This window comes from Echeneis naucrates, chromosome 8, assembly GCF_900963305.1.
Source record: "Echeneis naucrates chromosome 8, fEcheNa1.1, whole genome shotgun sequence".
Classification (NCBI taxonomy): domain Eukaryota; kingdom Metazoa; phylum Chordata; class Actinopteri; order Carangiformes; family Echeneidae; genus Echeneis; species Echeneis naucrates.
The window spans coordinates 7600392-7624785 of NC_042518.1; the positions used below are offsets into that span (position 1 = coordinate 7600392).

Sequence of the window (24394 nt, forward strand, 5' to 3'; positions counted from 1 at the left end):
TCAAAGCCTTGCTAACATTAGTCTGTGCATTAAAATTTATATATACTGTATATATAAAATCACAAATGTGTGACCCTTTCATTCAAATTTTAGATTTAAAATCATTCTTAAAAAATCTTTGCAAGAAGCACAAGCATTTTTTTTCCTGCAAGTGCAAATAAAAAAAGACAAACTGCACAGGCCATAATTAAATTAAGATCTACTCCATAATTTCATTATGTTGCTCAACAAAATGAGCAGAAACATTTTCTTTCATTTAGTGGCTCCAAGCAGCCACTCCAGACTAGCTCTGCAGACGCACAAAAACACACACGCACACATCATCTTTGTATCAGACTCACAGTTGTATATTCGAAGTAGTAGAGGCAGTTGTCTGTCAGAATGAACCATCTTCTCTTCCAGGTCTTCACTCGGCCGCCTGACAGGAAGCGAAAGAGGAGAAAGGAAGTGACACAAAGGCCCCAGTGACGGACTAGCTGTCTCCCATTCGGAAACGGAGCAGGGATGTGACACTCATTAATGATGCCGACACACATCCTCTTTGTTTTCTAACTCCTGTATAAATTCTACTGATATTGTGCGGTGACCATGCATTCATTTTATATTACTGATTCCAGCCATTTGTTTGTCAGTTGAATGCTGTAATTTCATAAGAAAGGCTGCTTGTCATGTCCATAAAAACTTAATGATCAATGAAGTGTTCGTCCACTTTTAAATTAATTGAAGTTAAAGTTAATCTGGGTTAATCTGCAGAAAAATATCAACTGCTCCCATATGAAGCGTTGTGGATTCTTTTCTAAGGATTCAATTTATTCATAAACAAAATATAAAACTATTTTTGAATATATGTTCAAAACCTGAAGAGGTTTTGGTGAATCCTTTTGACAGATAATTTACTGTTGGACCGCACCTCATGTAACCAAAACATGTGATGAAGAGAAACGTACTTTGACTTTTATAAAAAACGCTGAGCCAGGTCGAAGAAAACTGAAGCAAACAGAGTATGTGATTAAAGTCATCACCATCTCCCCCAACTTTGAGCTTAGTTAAATGATGACTCATACAACTGATAAATTATTACTGCCTGTGCCTATTCATTTTTAAAAGCTACAGGATAAAACCTCATTGGTGCTCAGGAGAAGGGAGCAAATAGCTCTTGATATGAATCTAATGTGGCATCAAAAGCACCCCTGAAGAAACACATTGCATGTAATCACAAAAAACCCACACACTCCAAAACCCCAGAGCAAGATCACCACCTCACATGTTAACTTTTGCAAACTGCATCCAAAAAAAGCAAAGACAGAGCAAACTGAAACGTCCAACACATTCATTTGAAACACTATTCAGTGACTGCAGCGATTTGTGTAACAGGGAAACACCGTTTTCTTCAGAGATGTGAAGAGTCGACATGAGGAAGCTCTCCTGTTGGGAGACGTGTGCACAGTGTGTGCATGCTATGACAAAGACACAATGAAATGCAAACACAAGCATGCAGATGTGCACGTAAGCATACACAAGTAATTCCTGATGATTTACCAAATATGTATGTGTGTGTGTGTGTGTGTGTGTGTGTGTGTGTGTGTGCATTGACCTACCACCCATAGTAGTTCCTCTCTATACAAGCATCCCTTAAGGTCACAATATTTTTTACTGCAGCGTTTCCTTCCTGTTTTTGTGGTCCCTCATATCAGCCTATATGCGCTTCACATAATTACAAAAGCTCTGAGCTTCCTCACATTTCAATAGACTCTGGTTATTGAATTAGCATGGCCAAATTTCCGCTCAACATAGAGAGAGATATGCTAAAAAAAGGAATTTATTCCTTCACGTCCTCCAGGGCTTATTTTTAGAGATTTAAATTAGAAATATTACAGTGAGAACTGGTGCGGGAAACGGCCCCAGGGAGGAACCGTACTAAAATGTAATCATGTTAGGTCTGTGAGCCTCAATGGAGCTATTTGCATGCGTACTCATGGACTTGGATGAGACCACAGAGAGGTTACACGGAGTTGGAGGAATGTACAGGTCAAAGCCAGGTGTGTGTGTGTAAACAAATCAATAAAACTATCCCATCCTATGAGTTTGCCCTTTAACCTTTGATAAACAATACCCAGTGTACTACACAGTTTTATGCTCAATAATATATCAACCTTAAACTCCAAAATGATAGAAGTTGAATCCCTCCAAAAAGGACTTAAATTGAGGGTGATAAGCTGTGGGCAAAGTCCTGGAGCAGCAGAAAAAATGTGTTTTATGTGGTGTGAACTGCAGAGCGGTAAACCAAAGTCCGAATCAAAAACACATGTACATAAACAGAAACATGTGGCAAAAAAGTAGAATCAAGAACAATAACTGTACGACCTCATTGCCAAAGCATGTGCTACAGATCTTTCTCTCACACACACACACACACACACACACCCATCCTCATAGAGAGGAAATTATTAAGGTGTGTGTTTACTTCCCAAGCTGCATTACAATTTAGTCTAATGGTTTTCACAAGTCTGGGGCCAGAAGTCTAAACAATGCATACAAACAAAACCACTGTCTCCCTCGATCTTCACAGATTTCCTGAAGCCGTCAAGGAATTCTTAGCTGCCGTTTGTCAACTAGGGAACTAGAAAAGTAATCTCACTCACAACTCGTTCAAAAAAAAAAAAAAAAGGACCATTTTAAAACATGCTTGTATTTTTTTTTTGTCTTAGACACAAGAATCCAGTATTGGTCAGGATACACTTCCCGTTAATAATCAGATATTGTATTTGATATCATATTTTAAAGTTTGTGGTGATAATGTGTGTACCTTGTATTCACTAGGCTTTAAACATGTGTTGACAGACCATTTATCTAGTCCTGTTTATCTTTTGCTGGATGTCCTTAAGTTTCCAAGTGATTTGATATCCATGAAACAGAACCATGTGTAAGAGAGCGTGAGGAGCCAACTTTGTCTACCTCCGCCCGGCCATTTAGTTCTGGCTCTGCTTTGAGAATAAAGAGAAAAATACAAGAACACCCAAATAAAGCAATCCAGGATTCCTTACATTCCCTCAGCAGGGGAATGGGCAGAGATATACACTAACCTAATTTAAGCAGCCAGCCCTCTCTGTCCGGGTTGAAGAATGTATGCGTCAGGTCGTTCCCGTCATCCTCTGGGATCTTAAATGGTTCGCTCTTGATGCTGTCATATAGATTCTGTAGCAAGACGAAGGAAAGTAGCAAAAATTTGTTGAACAAAAAAATTAATTGGATTACATTAACACAACTCCAGAAGCACACACACTTCATTTCACTTCATCTCAAACCAGTCATCAAGACCCAAAGCCGTCGTCAGATTAACAGTGAATTAAAAACAAAATTGACAGATTCTTTTTTCGGCGTTGGAAAGTGAGAGACGATGATTCACACCCCAACAACTCCAGGAATATTTCTGTCTTTGAGTGCCTCATTAGCATCAACATGAAATCTCATTCTGCTGAGCGTCAATGTCTCAGTGAGGTAAAGTTAGATTCTTTGCCAATAGGTTTCCTAATGGTGCGCTAAAATCATAGCTGCACTTCACACTTTTAACTGTCAGTGTTTTATTTTTGGGTTTTGCTTCAAACCTGGATTATATGTAAATATAACGAACTGACAAAGTCAAAGCTCTCACCCTGAGCAGCTCCTCTGGGAGGTCTCCCCCCTCATTGATACCTCTGTTCATGGAAATGAAACGCTCCACGGGGGGCTTGTCTCTGACATTGGGATTGTGCAGGCTGGTGTTCAGCATAATGATGGCAAATGATAGGACATAGCAGGTGTCTGTGGAGGTAATTACAAAGACTGTAACTGGGGAACATAAAATGCAGTACAGACCAATATCTGGGTGAATCTATTTACGTGAAGATTAGTGAAACTATTGATCTCTTAGTGTTTTATGAATTGATAAAAAAAAAAATGAGATTACCTCATTAAATCCAAATGAAATACAAAATGTGAAAGCACTTAAAAAAAATTGGAGGGTCTAAAGTTGTGGGCATTTAACCCATTTATTAAAATTGCCAGCAATCGATCAATGCATTTTCTGAGGCAGGGCTGTCAAATGAAAACCAAAAAGTTCTACCTTGCGGGATGCTTTTGTCACATACCAAAGCCATGGTCCATTGAAGTCAAAGTGTTCCTGTTGTCATGAATCCACACGGATAAACACATATGTCCATGATCCACTGATCTTGTGACTCCACTTCATAACTCTTGGGAGCCATCCTCCACCTCATCCCTCCACAAACTAACTGCACTACTCAACATCCTCTGCACTGTAATTTACAGCGCTGAGCGGGCCAGTTCTGAGGGATGGCCAATAACTAAACCAGGGCGTGTCTCCACTACGCCACATCAATATTCATGACCTGAGCGGTCCACTTGGTTAACACAGGAGTAGCCCACAATCCAATCCAGCACACAGTCCAAGACTGCAATAACCTCTATTTACTGGTCATCAATTTCACTGTCACCACTACTAGAGACACAAATAGTGGTTACAGTGTGGTCGGTAAGCAAACTGCAAAGAGTGAAAAATGGAATGATGGTCAAGTCGAGCTCAAACTTAGAAGAAGAAAATAAGCCTCAAACAAGTTCTCTGTAAGTGGATATCCATGTAGTCAGACGGTGTTCAAATCCTCCAGAGCAGCAGACACATGCTAAAGATTTTTACAGCCCTAACAGGTCCATCAGTCTGAAGAAAAAAGGCAGTCATTGATCTGAGGCTGAGGTGGTCTGGCTTGCCTGTGTAATCTGTCCTGGGCTGTCTGGCTCAGACTGACTCACATACTTGCTTTGGTGCCTGTGTATGTTTGTGTTTGTGTCAGTGTGTGCATAGTTTGTGTTTCTATAGTACCTGTGGACTGGAAGACGCCAGGATTGCATTGGCAGTACCTGGAGGCGAATGCCTCCATCATACGATCAATCTTCTGGGCTTCACCAGGAAGTCTGAAGCTCCACAGAAATTGCCTGCAACAGGAGGAGAGAAAGACAAACGACAACTTGTCGTGAAATAACAACACAAATGTATATATGATATTCACATTCACTCTAAATGACAGTGCAGAGATATTTTTGGTTGTTAACTCACCTTAAGGCTTGTACTAGGTTGAGGTCTGCAAACTCATGAAGCTCCACAAACGCCTGGAGGACTTTGATGTTAAAGTCATCCCTGAACAAGAGGAGAGAAACGTGTCACAAATTTAACCAAAGACAAGAGGCACCGGCTTTATATCACCTGGATACAGACTGCAGTGATTGATTCACATGTTTAAGGGGTCAAGTCGAACAAAATCCTGCAGCTATGTCAGAGCATAAGTTTCTGACAAACTGCCACTGTGATGGCCGTGCCAGGCATCATGAAATCCCTCCTGTTTCACCAGTCCTGTCCCATTTGATTTTCCTTTGATAAAAACCACATGTCAACTCAGTTATTTTACTGGCCCTGTCTCCCATTGCTCCTCTGCTCTGTAAAACCAGACTACCAATTTCCTGGGGCTTTATGCCCACATCTGAGCACATTCTTTGTAGATTTGATATTGAAATGGGAAGAGCAAAAAGTAAGGTAAGGTGGAAAACAGAGGGAAAAGAGGAGAGCTCACCGTTCTCCTAAGTAGTCCCCAATGACGGTTTTGTTGAGCCCTTCACCTTTGTAGAGGAACTGTGCAATGTCCTCTGGGGTGTTCTGGAGAAGATCATTCTCCAGAAGAAACTGGATCCCCTATTAAAAAAAAAGGGTACACATTCACACTTTAGTTACCTGTTTCTGTTTTGATAGTCACCCTGGTGATATTTAAAATTCTCATTCAAGGAAACTAATGGAAGCATTAAAAAGGCACTACTTCAGTCCTGACCTTTTTAGGGTCCATGTTGAACTTCTTCCTCCCCATGGCAATCTGTTTGTTTCTTTGTGTGGTTTTGCTGCAGAGAAGGGAAAAAAAATCCATCACATGACGGTTTAGGGTGTGGTACTGTTTTCAGGTTGTTTTTATGAAGTAGATCAGTGTGTGATTGTGTCATCCAGGATGTGGCAGGACTTTGTTTATTTATTACACCGTGATGAGTGTACATTGGAATTACACTGCATGCCGCATCGCTACAACCAACCCTGCTGCCACTCATTGGAATATTTCATTTTTTTCATTTTAATATTCCTCTTACTTAAAACTCATTTTGTAAGTAACCCATAGAGAAATCTCCAGCTTTGTGTGTCTGCGAATGCTCCCTATGCTTCCTATGTGCCTAGAATAGCCCAAGCCCCTTCGCCAGCTGCACCTGACACACACACACACACACACACACACACACACACACACACACACACACACACACACACACACACACACACACACACACACACACACACACAGCTCGACACGCAGGCCTCACTCCACCTCATCAACCAATCGAATGACAGCGCTGAACACAGACTGACTGTTTGGCTAATGCTTACTCAAGGGACTGTACCACTGCACTCCTCAAACAAAAGGGAATTATCACACACACAAACCTACACACACAATGACAGGTGTGAGGCTCAAGGCAGAAGCAAGTAAATATCTGAAGAGGAAAAATAAAGATCAAATTACACCTGCACTGAACTGTGAGTAAACAAAAAAAAATTTAATCATTACTTGTCAATATGAAAATTTTTGACTTTTCTGTTATGGACAAAAAAGGGACAAGAGGGAGGGATACCAAAAGATACTCACCTCTCCCCAACACAGGTTAGCTGCTCGATCTCAGTCATCACCTCTGCAATCTCAAACTTCAGCCGCTGCATGCAAAAAAAAATAAATAAATAAAAAAAACAGCTAAATGACTAATTTATTCACTTATTCTTTATGCCAGAGTTTGTGTTTTATGACTGATCATAAAAACAGACAGACAAAGTCGGACAACATGAATCAAACTTCAGCTCTGAGGAATGAAGTAAATAATGTCTAATTTGATGGCTACATAACATTTAATATGTATTATATAGGTCTGGCCAGTGAGGATTATGTCAATACAGCACAGTCTTTGAAGTCAGTTGAATCATCTTTACTGGGCATTTCTGCCTTTAACAGCTGACTGAGGCATGACGGGTGATTTGGATATTTCAGATCAGAATTCACATAAAAAACTCCATATTTAATAACTTGTTTTTACTGATTTGTCGATTTCCCAAAATAACTAAATCAGACCAAACTCATAATACTGGCCAGATCACTTTACCATAACTTGCTGCTGGAAGAAATAAAATATCATTGATGGGCTGTTACTCACTTCAATATCATCCAGAAGTTCTTTTTTCCTGCGTCGGATATTTGACAGCTCATCTCTTTCCTCTAAAGACAGGTCCTCAGGTACTGGAAAATACAGAGAAGAGGAAAATTCAAAGCGCATGAGTGAGAGAGAGAGAGCGAGAGAAAGAGGGGGAGGATTGCGAGGATGGATTAAATTGATTCACCTTCCAACCAGCCAGTCAGAGTCAAAGGGATTAAGCTTGACAGTGCATACCTGTTCAATGAATCCATCCCAAAGATATTATTCATGACCTAAATTAATGAAGTTTCATTTCATTTGGAAATCTGGGATTAAATAAGTACATAACAAAAAAAAAATGATAATAAAATCAGGAGGCCTGAGAGTACAGTTGGATTTGTGGCCTTTCATTAATCACCCGTCAGTATCAGATTTAATGTTAAATAAAGAGGTTTATACACCACTGAGGAGAGTATAGTTGACCTTTAGTGCTTAAAGATGAATGGCTGTCAGGGAAAAAAAAACATCTGGCAAAAGTAGAAAATACTGAAATTTAGACTAAAATTGCACAGCTTGGGGATCAACTGTCCAATATTCATTCTCTCTTTTCTCTGGTTTTGGCCCCCGTTATAGGAAACATCTGGCTAAATGTTCACCAGCTGGACTCTAGGTGTTTGGTGCTGAAAGAGTAGTGTACAATTAGCTCTGCCATATCTCTGCAAAATGCATACAGAAAACTGTTTATTACTAATGTATTTATTATTGTGGCCGTATTTATTTCATTGTCGTACTGGACTAATTTATGACTATGAGCTCAATGCCGAAGGATGTAATTGAGTTAATACCCTACAGTTTTTATGGAAGAACCTATTTGATTGCATTAGATTTTGCAGGAGTCCCCTAGTTTAGTGGCCACTGAGTGTATGCATATATGCATATATATATATCCTGGCAGAATTTTCTCATATTTATCACAAAAACTTCCCTTTTTTTAAAAGCAGATGGCTTCTATAAGCAACATCCTGACTGTTTGACATACAAACACACACCCAGAGAGGCCACTGAACATCTGGCAAAGGCCACCCCCTCAAATATTGGCTTTCTGATACTCAACTCTTGTCAAGTCCTTATTTGGGGTAATTAACATTGCAAAGAGAGAGAGTGGCACATCACACAACATACATGTTTTACTGCATGAGTACTGTATGCACAGGTGAGTACACACTGCTGGTGTATACACTGTATACATACTGAATTTGCACTTTACACAACATATTTATTTTACTCTACAGAGAGGATCCCCAGAGCCACCTACTTATACACCATTTACCCGTGCCACGTCAAGCTGCCCCCCCCCACCAGACCCCTCAGAGGGCCTCCCCCTCTCTCCTCCACACATCAGAAAACAGCAATCCATTTGAGAGCGAGCTGACAGGAAGTAGGTCATTTTCACATGGAGCTATACCAGATTGTGCTTCTCCTACACTGTCGTTCTCACACACATGCATCCCCCACTATCTCTCCTTTTGTCCGCCTCCACCCCAGTGCTTGAAGTGGGGGTGAGAGCAAATTCAAATCTCCCACTGAATCATACCGCTAAGCAGCTTTGCAATTCTGACATTTTTTTCTCTCCTTCCTATAACTGTAAATAAAGGAAACAGAGCTAAAGTTATTTCCTCTCCTCTTTATCTAGCGGCTGCATCTCGCTCTCACACTCTGAATCAATCCCTCTCCCCAGTCTTGCTCTGTAAGACAAAGTGACAGAAGCAGCATGGACCATTAGGTTATTATGTTCTGGGGGTACAGAGCTCGTGTTATCACAGATGAGCAGCCAGTCAAGAGAGCAGCGATTCAGATGGGTGTAGATGGCCATTTTTTAAACTGTGAGACAAAAATGAACAACAAATGTCTTCAGGACTGAACCAAAGAAGGATTGGAGAAGAGACTGAAGGAAGTATATATGAAATATATACGAAAGGCAGGACCGTCTGCAGTGCAATTAACCAAGCGATGACGCCAGTTAATATAAAACACACAAACATCTCCTGAGTTAGGAGATGAAGTGCAGCGTTGTGGGCGGTGGATTGATTTCCGAATGCGTACAGGGAATTATAGTAGTTAAGGTGGAAGGGGAAAAAAAAAAGCATGGATGAGTTTTCTCTTAAATATAAGACTGAAACGTTGTTATATTTATCAAATGATAAAAAATATGACTGCATGACTATTGGTAAAAAGTGATCCATGTCATTAGTATAATGAACATTATATTGGCTGATGATCAAGACAGAGCAATTAAATGGGGTCTTTGATTCATGACCTTCATGGGGCTGCACTCAACTGAAGCTATGGTTCCTCAGTGGTTAAGGAGCATGTCTCCTGCATGGCACTTGTCAACTCCTTCATCCAATTTTATTAAAAACAATCATGCAAAAACTTGTTTTTTCGAACAGGACTTGCTGTTTTTACTCAGTATTGTAAGTTTGTCATGATGGACCCTTGGCAATAAGTCTGTGAAACTGAAGTGAATAAATAAAGAATTTAAAAAAAATCTTTAAAAGACATCAATGACAAGAAAGGATGCTCTCAATGGCACAATGCAAAGAAAGGAGTAGTCTCAAGAGTGATGAATTGAAAAGATTCCAGCAAATGTCATCACACTCTCTGCATCTGTTGCTCTTTTCTTGGCTTCAGTTAAGCAGCCTCATAAAACAGTAATTGTGGAGCAAAGAGACCCTGCAGGCAACCTACGTCTGTAATGCACAAAACACTCCTCCATCCCTCCTACTCTGGCTGAAACAGCTCCGCTGGACTGAAGAAAGGGACAAATTGTCTGTGCAGACGGAATCTGTTTTGGGTAACAATTCCGCCCCTTGTGTATGTTTTGTAGCAGTGTGGAAATCTGATATCATTGTGAGGGCAACTACTACCTTATTGCAGAGACTGGTCATCTGATGAATTATGCATGAATATCTAAGAACCAGTGAGTATGTGCTTATGTGCATTAACATAGAGAAAATAATCTATACAGGGTAATATACAATCACTCAAAGCTCGACCCAGGGCACAGCCAGATAAATTAACAATGCAAAAATCACTCGGCCCTTTCATATGATGACTTCAGAGTTTTAATCAATACATAACATAACAGCCTTTCCCCCATTGGTATGCAAGTATGCATGGACTTTTCTCGGAGACACACAGTCCAGACTTTTTCCAAAGAGGTCACAGAGTTTATGCCTTTTAAAATATCAAATCTCATCTCTGAATTTTAGCTATCTACTCCCCGAGAACAGTCACAAGCTGGCTCGTCACCATCTGCAGTGACCAGGAACACGAAAACCAAATTAGCCAAAAGGTGGCTTTTATTGTGAAACAAAGCCATTAAATGCAGTGTATTTGTTGCCATGGTTGGTGCTTATGTGACTGCAAAGATTTTGGAACAGCCACCTTGAACCTTCCCAAAAGTTATTACAGTAAACAACTTCTGTCAATGTATCATGCTTTTGCGTAGGGAAACAACTTACTTTCTAGCACGGGTCAGACGGTCAGCATGACTCACGATAATGAGCTGTAAAGTCTCATGACTCCGTTATAAATGACAGCCACAGGGTGCACAAAATCCAATCTAATTATTAATGCAACTGGTGCACTTAAAGAATTTCAATGAACTTTGTTGGAGCCTGTGATAACTTTTTGGGTCACTGCAAAAAAAAGGGTAAGATAAAGATAGATAAAGTCATTTGATAAAGTTTTATGTATCTACATGTGGGTCATCACTGCTACTGACACCAACAAATGTTTAATATTTCTTAACAATAATTAGAGCTTAAGTTTAGAGTTGCTGCCATCTGATAGCTGGAAACTGCTCAGGTTTTGAATAATGCATCTGTCTCCTGTTTCTACTTCAAGCTAGTGCAGGCTGGGCGGAAAGACCTGACACAGGGCCAGATCGCTGTCTTATGCGTGAAGGACAGATTAGGATCTCATTCATGAGACTGAGTGGCCTTTATTGGCAGATCTCAAAGTTAGATGATTAAAAGCCCTTAAAGTCCCGTCTTTCCAGTATCCTAGGCGCCAAAGGCAGCAAAGGAGATGGGCATATTGATTTCCTTCCTTTTTATATTGGGTAATGTTTTCTAAAATGGCAACATGAGATACTGATGTACTAAGTACTCACTACCTCAAATTAGGAGTGTTGTCTAAAATCAAAGACACATTGTGCACTCAGCCGTAACGACAATCCCCACTGTAAACAAACTAACTGCCGTTTACCAAATTTTCAGATGGCAAATTTTACTGAAAAATATGCTGATGGCTTCAATGAATCAACAGTATTTTGATACCTTTTGGACAAAAAAATAAAGAAATAATTGGTGATTACTGTCACATCCATGGCAACAGCTGCAGTTTTCAAGGCAAACAAAAAAATTAGCAGGCTTCTTTGCAGCAATTGAGGATGATAAATGTCCATCTTTAATGTTATCTCTGGCAGATTTGTGGCTAAAACCCGCAACAATCACGAGCATGCGCTCTTCAACATCTACACCTACTGAATAACAGAGAAATGTATTTAACTATGGGCTGAAAAAATTCTTTCAACAGAACAAAGCGAGCGAAACATCCTGACTTCCACCAGACTTGCAGTGGGACAATGGAGCGGGATGTCTGCTGTTCTTAGGACTGCAGGGCTGGTCTTCCTGTAACAATAGCAACCGCATAAACAGGTTGAGGACATTACAGTACACAGGGGTAATTAGGGAGCACTTATGTAAGTTCACAACACAGCCAACACTACATTGCGGTGAGGCTGCTGCAAGTATGTGCAACCCAGCTGAGTTAAGAATGATGCAAGAAGGCACCTAAGTGAGTCACTGACAACCTAACAAATAAACCCCTTTAGGACTCCATTTAAATTCCCCTTAGTGTATAAAGTCTGTCCATATGACCTTATGATGCACTGACGGCAAAAATAAAAACAGCAACATCTGATCTAGCTTGATCCGCTCACAGAATAGACCCCATTTCCTGAATAAATACATACCACATTTCCTTTTCCTCTCCCGAATTCCCATGATGACTGACATGCCACCAGCAGCGTCTGGGTCCTCTCGGTACTGTAAGTGTCGGTGCTGTAGCTGTGTACTGTAAGAGCTTCACAGGCACACTGATTTGAGCCGCCAGTTTCATGTAAGGTGCAATTGTGGTTGGTAGGTGTGTAGTTATTGGTTTCCCCACAGCATTACTCCTACTCACAGCGCTAAAGCTTGCAAACGCAACATAGCAATACGTAAACAAAGCAAGCACACGCGCTTGAACAATTCCCACCTCTTGACAGATGACAGCAGAGGTATGAAAATAACCCACATTCCTCCTAAGGCAACCACCCAGCCTGGTTCAACCGGCTCTCTATGCATGGCATCTGGTCTCTTTACCTCTTGTCAATTTCTCTGCACTTTCTTTTAAACAATTACACTCCTCTGCTTCTACTCCCCCTTACCTAAAGACATCAACTCCTTTCCAAATCTCACCTGGAGAACAGCTCAATATTAACTTTCCTAATTAAGGAATCTAACTATCAAAAGGCCCATTTTCTCAGCACAAAGCCAGTCAGGATGGGGTTTTGGTCTGCAAAACACATTAGATCAGAGGCACTGATGGTGTAGCAGAGTGCACTCATTTAAAAAAAAAAAAAAAAAAAAACAGTCCACTCACCTTAAGAGCATCAGCTACAACTTTTATGAGGCTGGAGTTGCAGCCACTTTAGTTCATGAAGCTTTATGTCCACTTCCCTTCAATCACTTCTCAAAAAAAAAAAAAAAAAAAAAAAAAAAAAAAAAAAAAAAAAAGAAAAAGGCACGATCCTGTTTCCTCCTCGCATTGCAAACATTAGATTTACGTCTTTATGTCCATCACCAACTACCTGAAAACAATTGTTAATAATGCAAAGTCATGCCAATTCCAAAAAGACATTCTTGCATGCTCGTTTAATCTGCCATTACACACTCATTTGCTCCACTGTCAATGAAAAAATTGATTCATTTCATTATTAGATATCAAATCTCCGTTCCACACACAAGGATGCATTTCAGTGAAAATCACAACTGTGAACCTCACGATGAGACTACCGGTAAAATCATTAGCACAGATTCAGATATCTCAGCTTTTACTGGATGGATTATCAGTCTGTGCTAATGATTTTACCGGTAGTCTCATCGTGAGGTTAACAGTTGTGATTTTCACTGAAATCCATCCAAGACGTTTCCTCCTGCTGCTCCAAAACTAGTTCTCCTTAGTAGTAACATATGATGAGGAAACCATGTTGTCATTAGTATGCACAACCCGAATCCGGATAACTCTGCTGAAATATTAGAAAATTTCCTGTTTGTATTTTAATCAGCTAGTGTACCAGAAAAGTCTCTAGAATGCAAATAAATTACCCTTCAACTTTTTGCTCACCTCAAAGAAACTACTGACACTTCCCATGTCTGCTGCAGCCACTTGTTTGCACAATGCCTTCATAAAAATTACACAGAAAATCTGAATTTACATCAAACAATCTTCAAAGCCTCAAAGCCTCGACAACACAGTCCATTGAAGCAAGACAGTCTCTTCATAGAACCTACTAGTCATTCATGAACAAGTTGTGTTTCGCTCTCAAAACATTTCCTCCTCCCTTTGGATTTGCCTCAGATTGATTTATTTTTGGGCCATCATTTGTCATATTTCAACTGACAAATCAGTTGAGTGGTTTAGCAGCAGGGGCCCTTGTTTTTGTCTCAGTTACAAACATGGCTGTGAACAGAGATGGTCTTTTATTATGTTTGTTGATCTTATTTTACGTGTCATTTCCCATACAAACAACAACAACAAAACGCTAGATTACTCCCTCTAAACAAAAGTTTCTCTGCAACTGATTTCGTCCAAATTATGAAAGATCAGACCATCTGTCTGCCTGCCATCTGTTGTCACCAGAAACTGAGACCTTTTCTTATCTTACCACACTTGTCTCTCTCCTGCTCCGCCATTTGCTTTTTCCAAACAGAGAACAATGAAATTTGAAAGGAAGACAGTGATCTTGACAGCTTGCCATTTCAACCACGTGATCTGTAGGATGGCAGTGATGGAGAAGCTGTTTTGTCTCTCAGTCATGCATATAATGTTCTGTTATAATCTAACAATGTCTAGACAAGACCTTTCTTCATTGACCGAGGATTCAACTGTTACACAATAACACCCACTCAAAAGTTGAAAGAACTCTGCATGTGTGGGGGCCAAAGTAAACCTTGATATTGCTGGGCATACACTCATATCTGCTGAGATGGCGACAATACTATTAACAGCTGTCTCCACACAACGTTACTTTTCCCTGCATGCTCAGAATCACTGGATAGACAACCTGCTTGCTGGAAAGAGGAGTTTACACCCCAATGAAAATCATCTTAGAAGCCTGAACGTGGATAGTGACGCTGAGAAAATCACAATAAAACCTGGTTCCCAATCTGGAATCAGTCAGGACTCACCTTTGGGGCTACAAGATAAATCTCAGTAACACATTTCTGCTACTTAGGATTAATATTATTTTCATCCACAATTTCAATGTAGTTTTAATTAAATTTAAATAGCTCAACAGTTTGAATTGACATGACAATGGCATTCTTAAGTCTTCAATCTTTAGCTATTTAATTGCCTAATTTTAAGCAAAGAAAATTTCTAAGATAGCATGATCTCAATATCCAAGAATTGGTATTGTTGTTGTGAACATTCTCGTATGGCGTGTCCTAAATCCATATGGTGTGCTCACAGTGAAAAAGGGACAAACAGCCAAACCTGGAAATCTAGTACATTTATATTTATAGTACTGTATAACATATGCTATATACTACTATAATATATACAATTTGCATGGATTATGAATGTCATCAGTGTAGTTTTCCCAAAATGAGCTTTTTTCCTTCAAGGTCAAAAGCAGAAAAAAAAAGCTCCCTTCATCAAATAAAAATTTTGAACTGCAGTTGAACTTTGTTTGAAAAACACATCTGGTTGGGCTTTCAATAAGGAATCTTGCAGCCCTATTTCTCTCCGGAAACAGTGTCTTTTCAGCCCACAGTCTGATACAGACACTCTCAGCAGACACGCACGTGACTGAAAAACAAACACTACAGAGAAGGCAGCAGCACAGGCTGTTTATATTGGGCCCAGGCCTTAAATATGGAAAAGAGCAGTCCAGAGATACACGACAGACAAAGAGAAAGAGAAGGAGGCTGGATGATGAAGAGACATTACAGCTGCCAAGTAGGACTCCACTTCTACTTCTGTTGTTCCAAGACAGCAGGAAGGAGAGGAGGTGGATGAGGAGGAGGACGGGGGGGGAGTGTCCTAGACAGACTTAAAACTTGAGCCACGATTTCTTTATTCAATAAAATATGTGGGTGGTTCACTTCAGACCATTACTCTTTCCCAGGTTCAGGGTAAAGAGGTTTTCCAGATAATGAACATCTGAGAGGGAGAAGAGTCCTTTCTTTAGCCCCATTGTCTTAAATCTCACTAGTTTATTAGAGGTAAATATGAGTTCTGACAATTGGATAATCTCCACAAGGGAGGGAGACTCTAGTTTTCCCGACAGAAGTAGATGAAAATCAGTAAAACCAGTTAGAATGGCCTTGATAGCACAGCCCATCTGACCTTAGCATTACATCAACAAAGTCATTCATTGAAAAATATAATCATATTCTGCTTAAAGGTGTTGCCAAATATGCCCTGGAAAAATTGTGATAGTTGTGTGGATAACGTGCAATTGCAGTGTTTGATTTCCCCGAGGCATGACACATTAAGTTTGGAGAACAAAAGGGTTTTTTTGATCATGCTTAAGTGCACTTTGAATATTTTGTGAAGATTAAAAAAATTTATTTGTGATACTTAAAATCTAATCATGAGGATTGCTTTTTTTTTTTCATCTAAAATGTATTACCTAATGCAAATTAGCAGCGTATACACAATTTTGAGTTAGTGTTACTGATCCATTTGTAAAGTATGCAGCTAAATGAACAAGAGCAGCTGAGGGTTGATGAGCCTTCCCCATGGAAATGTATGAATATCATGTGATCTTAATCAACTCAAAACTCGCAGGTTGGCCTCCTCTTCCTTAAACACACAAGTCAAGGCAGAGCAGTTCTGCAAATCTGCTGTTTTACCATGAAACCAAACACACGTGTGGCCTCTGGACTTCTTTAAGTGATGACAACAACATATCTCCTTGACGCTTCAGGGTCTGAGAGCTGCTGATGTCTTTTAAAAAAACTGACGGACGTTTCCCTGAGGGAGAACCAATAATTACTTATTATTGCTTCAGTTGAGGTATTGACCGACTCCATTTACAGGAAGATTAATGATAGGGCATTTACATCATGTTCCTCTGGCCACAATGCATCATCAAAGGAAAACAAGAGAAATACACAAAAAGAAAAAGGGTTTTTAGCTTCAGTGCATATTTTAACCAATTCAACACGACAGATGTCAACCAAAAGATTAAATACACGTGTGAAAGAACCAAGGACCCAAGAGCCTCTATAAATTACTCACATTCTAGTAAACCTTCATGGCCACTTCTGCGTGTGTGTGTGTGTGTGTTTTACAATAATGACCCGGTCAAAGCCGCAGCAGATTATAAATCATACCTGATCATCACTCGTAGGAGCACCGACAATGATGCATCATGAGTTTTTTTTTTTTGTTGTTGCTGTTGTTGTGGGTGTCAGAAAGTGTGCAGGGAGAGAAAGTGTGTGCATGTGTGTGTGATGATGACAGTATGGGATGAGGGCAAGCACCTCAAGCACAGCCGTGTGTCACACTGCCACTGCGCCTGTAGAATGACACAGTTATTGATGCCCTGGTGGACTATGACGCATCCTGTCACCCTGACCTGCTCGGCCAAAACCATTCATTTCATACTTAGAGCCAGCAACCATCCTATCTCTAAAAACAATTGAATTATTCACAGGTCAGGGCAAAGGAAGTGAGCCTAAAATGAGGAGTGAGCAAAAAATTCTGGCAGCACGCCGTACTACAAATCACATGAGAGACTGTGTCAGGAATAGAAAACACAACTGAAGGCATCTCTCTTTTTCTGCCCCCCCCCCCCCCACCCCCAAAGTGACAGCAAGTGGCAGGAACCCCTGACCTATAATCCACTAATTGTCATCCATATGCATCCCCACTTGATTTCCTCCATTTGTCTGCATGAAGAGCGCTCACATTAATCTGTACCATATAAACAGATACACACACACACTCGCAGTCGCGTGTGCACATCATCACACATTTATATACACACACGCCTCCAAAAGCAATACCGTGGAAGTAGAGGAGCGTGAGGTATACACAGCTGGGCTGAGCCTTGCACCACTAACCTACTTTAAGCATCTGACTCTATACACAGAGCAACTGCAGCATCCAGCTCTCTATCAGCCTCTTTTTGAACGTGAGCCACTGCTGCATGTCTTCATCCCAATCTCTCCCTCCTAAACGTACACAAACCATCTGAAGATGCAAATACACTGTCACAGGCACCCAAACTCTCACGCATACATACGCATGTATATACACACTGACTGGCTGGCTGGCTGCTTAAGAGCCTGTGTGTCACACGGTCATCCTGCTCTTGGTGGCACTTCCCAGAGACAAACAGAGCGCTGCTGCCATTCTGAATAGCACAGAGCAGTTGAAAGGGAACACGGGGAGGTAAAAACTACACAACTGGAACAACCGCAGCCATCCTCGCAGCACCAGCACCGCTGTCACAGCTGATCCACTGTGCCTATGAAAGAAGAATACATTTTTCATGATCCAGCAGCATCTTACAGAAGAAGGCAGCGAGACTGAGGATGTGCTGTAGTAGTTCACTTACACAGTGACCCACTGAGTGACTGGCTGAGTTTTACAAATCCCTCCGTAAAGCTAGCTTGGCATCGGAGCGGCAGAGCCATGAGCCCCAGGGGGGACACCAGAGGGCTGTAAAAGGCTGGAGGCTGGCCAGATGCTCTACACACACACACACAGAGCAGAGATGCCCAGAAGTATAGTGGACGACAGAGCTGAATTAAGAGGGGCACCAGGGAAAATGTTTTGTAGTCCTTAATCACATCTGAACTGGATTACTCGAGTTGTTTGTGTAGGCTGATTATTTAATACCTTTGGCGCAGCAGTGGGGGGAATTTTCATATTTTAGGTTGGCATGTGATTGTTCTACCTGTGCTGTTTTTTATTTCATTTGATAAATAACTCGGCTTTCTTACTTATGTTTTTTAGGACTTAATCATAAGTTTCCTTTTGAGCTAGAATGAATATATTATTCACAGCCTTTTGAGTTGTGTGCTTCTTCATTAATAATGCGTTTAGGTGACAGACTCTGGCTTTTTATACTTCACTTGTCCTTAGACACTAGAAAGGACAAATATGAAACTAAAGCCTTGACAATGAAAATGTAACCTTAAAATACACTATAGAACACACAATTGCACACAGCAGCAATGTGATGTAGGACACTAAAAGGAGGGTACCAAACTGCAATTTACCTTGTTGCTATCATCTAGGACAGAGCAGTGTTTCCCCCGTATTCATTTTGCAGCGGCCACAATGCCATTAATTACAGTGCAGAGTGCTTTTAATATGAAACTAGAGACATGTGGCGACATCATCACTGAAGCAATAGCGAGAGAGAAAAGACTGAGGTAGATTGATAGCAGTGTAGAAAGGTAGGAAACACAACATAACTTTTACCCCCTACTGATTATTCAGTATCAGCATCGGTATTTGGGCTATTGTAATGTGTGGCTGCACTAAGATCTGAGAATCTGACAAAATGTATAGAAGAAGAGTTCAACTGCTAAGAAAAGACAGAACCGACAGGTGCAAAAGAAGGTGGAAGGCATGAATCACGGCATCACTGTCATCTTGTGAATTTGGAAGAATAAAAAAAAAACGGTTGAACATTTGTCCAACAAATTGGTGGCATTAACTTCATAAACAGTAATCTGTGCATCAGCATTTATAATCACAGCTGCACACATTGAGGGGAGAACGCTCCAGGCCATCAGAGAGCCTGTTGTGTTTTCATGATATAAAGCACTGGATGTTACTGGCAGTCAGAGTGGAATACACCTTTTTCCTGCATCTTCAGCAGGTTTAACAATTTTTTACACTTACATAATTGTTCCAACCCTCCCTTTTCCTGCCCACTCTGCTCAGCCCATCTCTTCCCTTTCCGACAGACCTGAACCCCTCTCCCTCTCTCTCACACACACACACACACACACACACTTCAATTGAAACCATGAACCCAGACTCCCACAAAGGTCCAATTGGAGCACGACGTTCTTTGCCTGAAATTTACTTCAGCACATGGCCTCAAACTCCTGGGACCTTTGGCACGCAGTTTTGCTTCCACGGAGGAGGAAAATAGCTCGATTTGCTTCAGATCTCCCCTCCACGAGCCCCTTGATGGTCTTAATGCTGCAAAGACAGATCCCAATCTATAACTCCGTTGAGCAGTGACCTGCACTAAGCTGTCTGTTAGATGAAGTGGAAATTCTATACTTTCTTGAAAAGCCCCTGCATGTGTGTTTTTCCTCATCTCCTCCAGACGAAAATTAAGTCTCACCATCAGCGTCACAGCCACTTATAAAATTACTCCAACCCTATACTTTTTTAAGTCAGAAAAAATGGAGCAGGGCTCTGAGAGGATTGGCACACATGACTCATGTTCATTTGAAACTTAGCTCCTACTAATGCGACTAGATCATGTATAGAGGCAATCCAAATCCAGAAAGCTGACTTCTGTGCAGGTCAGTCTGACTGTTGAATCCAACTTAGACCACTGAGGGGATGTTACAAGTAGAAGCAACGCACTGATCTGATTTTCTTGGGGGACAAACTCAACAAGGGCCTTCTGTATTCACTGACCTGTGTGTCAAAAGATGAGACAGGAACATCAAGGCACACACAGAAGCCCTACATCTCCTCCACATGTCGATCTCCACACCGACATCTCAAAGCAGTTACTGAGCCGTGGTGAACTGGACTGCTTGTATGTGAATGGCAGTGTGTGAGAGCGGTGAGAGCGCACAGCAGTCACACCAGGGCAAACACAAACTCTTTCTCACATATGAGTCACACTGGTGGGAGACAACAAGTCAGAGAGATGTTTCCTATGATGCAACATTATCTTGATATGTAGGAGTAACACCAACACAAGCAAACTTATCATACAAACACAACACTTTTTTTTTCACCAAAAATCAAGCGGCAAAATTGTGGTTCAAAGGGAGTTCTGCACACAACATTGTCAGATTACGTTTTTTTATTTGCTTGCCTTTCTTTTCTTTCTGTTTTATTGTGTTTAACAATTTAACTCAAATTTTTTCTTAGTGTCTGTTTTTATATATCTCCACTGCACTTTGAACTGTATTCAGCCTGAATAGCTGTACATAAATAAACTTTCCTTGCATCAGGAGTAGGACCATGAAAATATACCAGGGAAAAATTGTGTGCGATAAACCTATGAATCAAGTAGGTTATTTATTTATTGAACAGTTTAAATAGCCAACAGTTGGAAAACTGAAGGAGAGCCTGGTTTTGATTATTAAAAACAGTATTGCATGAGAAAAATGGAACCAGCAAATGTTTGCTTGATAAACAATCTAAATTATTTATTACACATAGTTAACATAAAATATATCTTTTGGTCTTTGGTGCGATACAAGGCTGTGGTCTATCCAAGACACCAAAAACTGGTATCAACTGTATCATCCAGAGCTGCACAGGAGGCCAGAGGGAACACAATCGCAAAAGTACCACCAGGAAATCAACACAAGGGCATCTTAACTCTTATCCAAAGATTGAAGAACAGCATCCTATACACCACATTACTCAATCCACAACCTTGTTGTTGCCATTGTCTTTTGAATTATACATCAGACTTTGTGCATGGAGATATGCTTTACAGGGCACAGTAGTCCCATCCCTCTTCTGGCCCCTGACATCCTGCAAGCCCTTCAGGTCCTTTGCCGTCACACAGGCTGCACACAGATCCATGTTGCCTGTCAAACGTCCTCAGACTTGAAGTAAACACACACAACATAACAGTTAACACGCTCACTGCATGTAAACCGAGGACCCCATTTTAGACCAGAAAAAGGTTGAGTATTCAGTTTGGATACCACTAAGAGGTGTGTACTATTAAAGCATGACTTGTTCCTACACTCCATGACGGCCCTCTCTCAGCCACTTGACAGCATGTGGGCTGTGGGAAAAAGAAAACAGCTGCACATCTACTCCAAGAATAAAAAACATAGATCCTGCACACATTGGGAAGCTGATGCTGTCCTGCGGCCGCCACATGAATGTCTCAGAGCCTGAGTGGGTCTTCGGTGTGCCATAACCTCACAGACCACACACACTGGCACACACTCACACACGCTGAACTGCAAGCTTTAAATGGTTGGGTTTTTACTATGTGTAAATACAGCAGTCTGTTCAGCCGTCACAAGGTGTGCTGCGAAGCCGATGTAGAGCATAAATCCTCTAGTTCACACCATATGGACATCACTAATGGTCTCAGTTAAACACAATGTACTCAGCACCAACTAACACCCTGCACTGAAGCAAGGAGAATCAGAGATATTCGGGTCCAGCCTTCATCTTATAGCGTGCCATGTTCAGTCATGTCGAATGAGAATGTGTTACAGTAAGCTACACGCGGTCTGCTCAGTCAGACGGGGTTCAGTGCAGCAAAGCTTTGTGGGTCCATTGTCCATCCGGCAATGTGGCACAAGGCATTGTGCTGTGGACTGTCATGCATGTGAGATGGATTACTATGAACCCCTTCTCCCTCAGCCTCGTACAGTAAGGCCAAATGTACAGCAACGACTCGCTACACTCTTGGACAAGCCAGTAGGAAAATAAACAATACAACAATAAATAATAGTCCAGTAAGTTCAATAGGAGAGGATTTCACGACTAAAAAGAGGCACGCTAACATTCTGACAGTGACATTGCTGATGTTTAGCAACCTTAATGCCACAGTTACCATCCTAGTTAAATCTGTTTGTATGTGTATGTTCATTACTAAGCATTGAGCACAAAGTGCAGTTCAGGTTTAGTCTGTAGATCACAGACATATTTAACTTGACATAGAAGATGGGACATCAAAGTTATTCTAAACAGACCCTGAGACAACTTGCGCCAAAATTGTCACCGCAATTGGTCCAAGCGTTTTTAGGGGGCATTTCAATCAGAAAAAACTCAGGACAAGACGTCAGATTCATTTGGCTTCTTCCTCTGGAGAACGTGAACATCGGGTGACTCAATGTCGATATAAGAATATCCAGTGCGTCTCCACTGAGTCTTTTACAGGCAGAGCTCCACACCTCTATGGCCAATTTCCAACTTTGCTACGGCACACATTCACAGCTCCTATCTCAGTCTCTCGTTCACTCTCACAACATTGCTGCTACTACACCTGGTGTCTCACTCTCAGTCATTGTGGTCACACGTCCACGCCTTTCTCATCAACTGTGTATCAGCTGACAACATAGTATTTTGTTCTGTCCACCAACTGTGTGCGTGTGCACACGTGAGTGCGTATCTACCGTTGTGACAAATTATCCTGAGCTATTGAACGACCTGCCACATCACAATAACTAGATTCACACCTGCATGTCAGGTCAACCTTCACTTTGTTTCGATGCCATCGGATCAGCCAACTTTAGTATGTGCGTGCGTGTGAATATGCTTAATTGTTCTAATGCAATGTGACGATGATATTCCCAGCATAAACTCAACAAATAAACAACTCTACAGTTGTTGTTTTTTTCCCTGTAACATCCAGGACAGTATTTATTCTAGATGAAAACCGACTGACAGACTGTGGCATAAATCAAACTCAAACTCACACCTGTTTACATGCACACACACACTTATCATTCTAGGTCACAACCCACCCGTCCATTTATCTTAACCGTAGACAGGGCCATAAGGGTGTGAGTCAAAGTGTGTGTGTTTAAATGCTCCCAGCTGATGTCAGCTGTCCCGGGTTGGCATCGTGGCACCATATGTCTGTCTGTGGGGCCCGTGCTGACGTGTGCCACCGCTGGAGACCAGGCCGACTGCATGGACAACACAATGACAGCTTTATGCCTGCCTGCAATACCTCAGCCAACAGGCACATTCTGCAGCCCTGTGAGGGGTGAACATGTGGAGCACGGCACCACTGGCTTACAGAAGAGAGACAACAGCCGTGATGAGTCCAACCCTGACAAAGTTTAAATGCGTCTCATTAATGCAGTTGATTAGCAGGCAGTGTAGAGTTTGTCTGTTTGGGCACAGAGCCAAAGGGTTCTCCTGTGCACAGCCTTACAGAGTCTCAACAGGTTGGTCTGTATTTTGGAAAGACCACTGGATAAGGAGGCCTGGTTCAAGACGAAAAAAATAATGAGAAAGTCACTCAGAACAATCACAAAGAGCCGAAACAGCCTCACAACAAAACACAAAACGACCACAAAAGGACTACAGAACTGTATTCCTGGGTGTCTTTCTCCCATATACGAGGGGGGAACTTTTCCAGTCTTTATTCAGCTCGTGATGTGCTCAGATGCAGGATGTTTGGAGTTACCGACAGCAGATAAGCTGATGTAGTTTCATACCATGATATTTAGAGTTGCTCTTCGTTCTATCATTACACTGTAAATATTAGACTACAGGTTACTTTTCCAGAGACTCTGAGTCGGAGTGGCTCGTTGCTAGTCTTTTAAACTGTGCCCAAGTACGTCCTCCATATTCAAAAGTTTCCCCAGACGGCCCTGTGTGTCGATCTTTAGGGGAATGTAATCAGCAGGCTGGTGTCGCAGTCATACATCCATGACTGAGTCTATCAGTGAATGAATCCATGTCTCATGGCTCCGCTTGGCTGACTGTGAGAAGACCTACTCTGGACAAGAGCTCAGATAAACACAAAACACACAGTCTGCTGGCTACAGCACTCCTGACACCTCATGTGTGCATCCACAACGTAGGTCGACCTGTCAACCTTAAACACAAGTCAGTGGCTCGTTGCACAAGCAGGTAACTTTATGAC

The 24394-nt window shown here is 41.3% G+C and overlaps 1 protein-coding gene across 3 annotated transcripts in view; it reads right to left on the reverse strand.

Annotated features, from left to right (window-relative positions):
• Positions 1-24394, reverse strand: part of cyth3b (cytohesin 3b) — a 30224-nt gene that overhangs the window by 5619 nt on the left and 211 nt on the right. For 2 of the 3 annotated variants that reach the window (XM_029507955.1, XM_029507957.1), the window contains exons 1-10: positions 12308-12507; positions 7288-7370; positions 6732-6796; positions 5874-5940; positions 5622-5740; positions 5111-5191; positions 4877-4989; positions 3653-3801; positions 3084-3195; positions 342-418 (exon numbers count right to left, since the gene is read on the reverse strand). In XM_029507955.1, coding sequence (XP_029363815.1) covers positions 342-418; positions 3084-3195; positions 3653-3801; positions 4877-4989; positions 5111-5191; positions 5622-5740; positions 5874-5940; positions 6732-6796; positions 7288-7370; positions 12308-12350 — 909 coding nt within the window. In that variant the 5' untranslated portion in view covers positions 12351-12507. Of the gene's footprint in view, positions 1-341; positions 419-3083; positions 3196-3652; positions 3802-4876; positions 4990-5110; positions 5192-5621; positions 5741-5873; positions 5941-6731; positions 6797-7287; positions 7371-12307; positions 12508-24394 lie in introns of those variants that run through there. The other variant, XM_029507956.1, reaches the window with a different exon arrangement.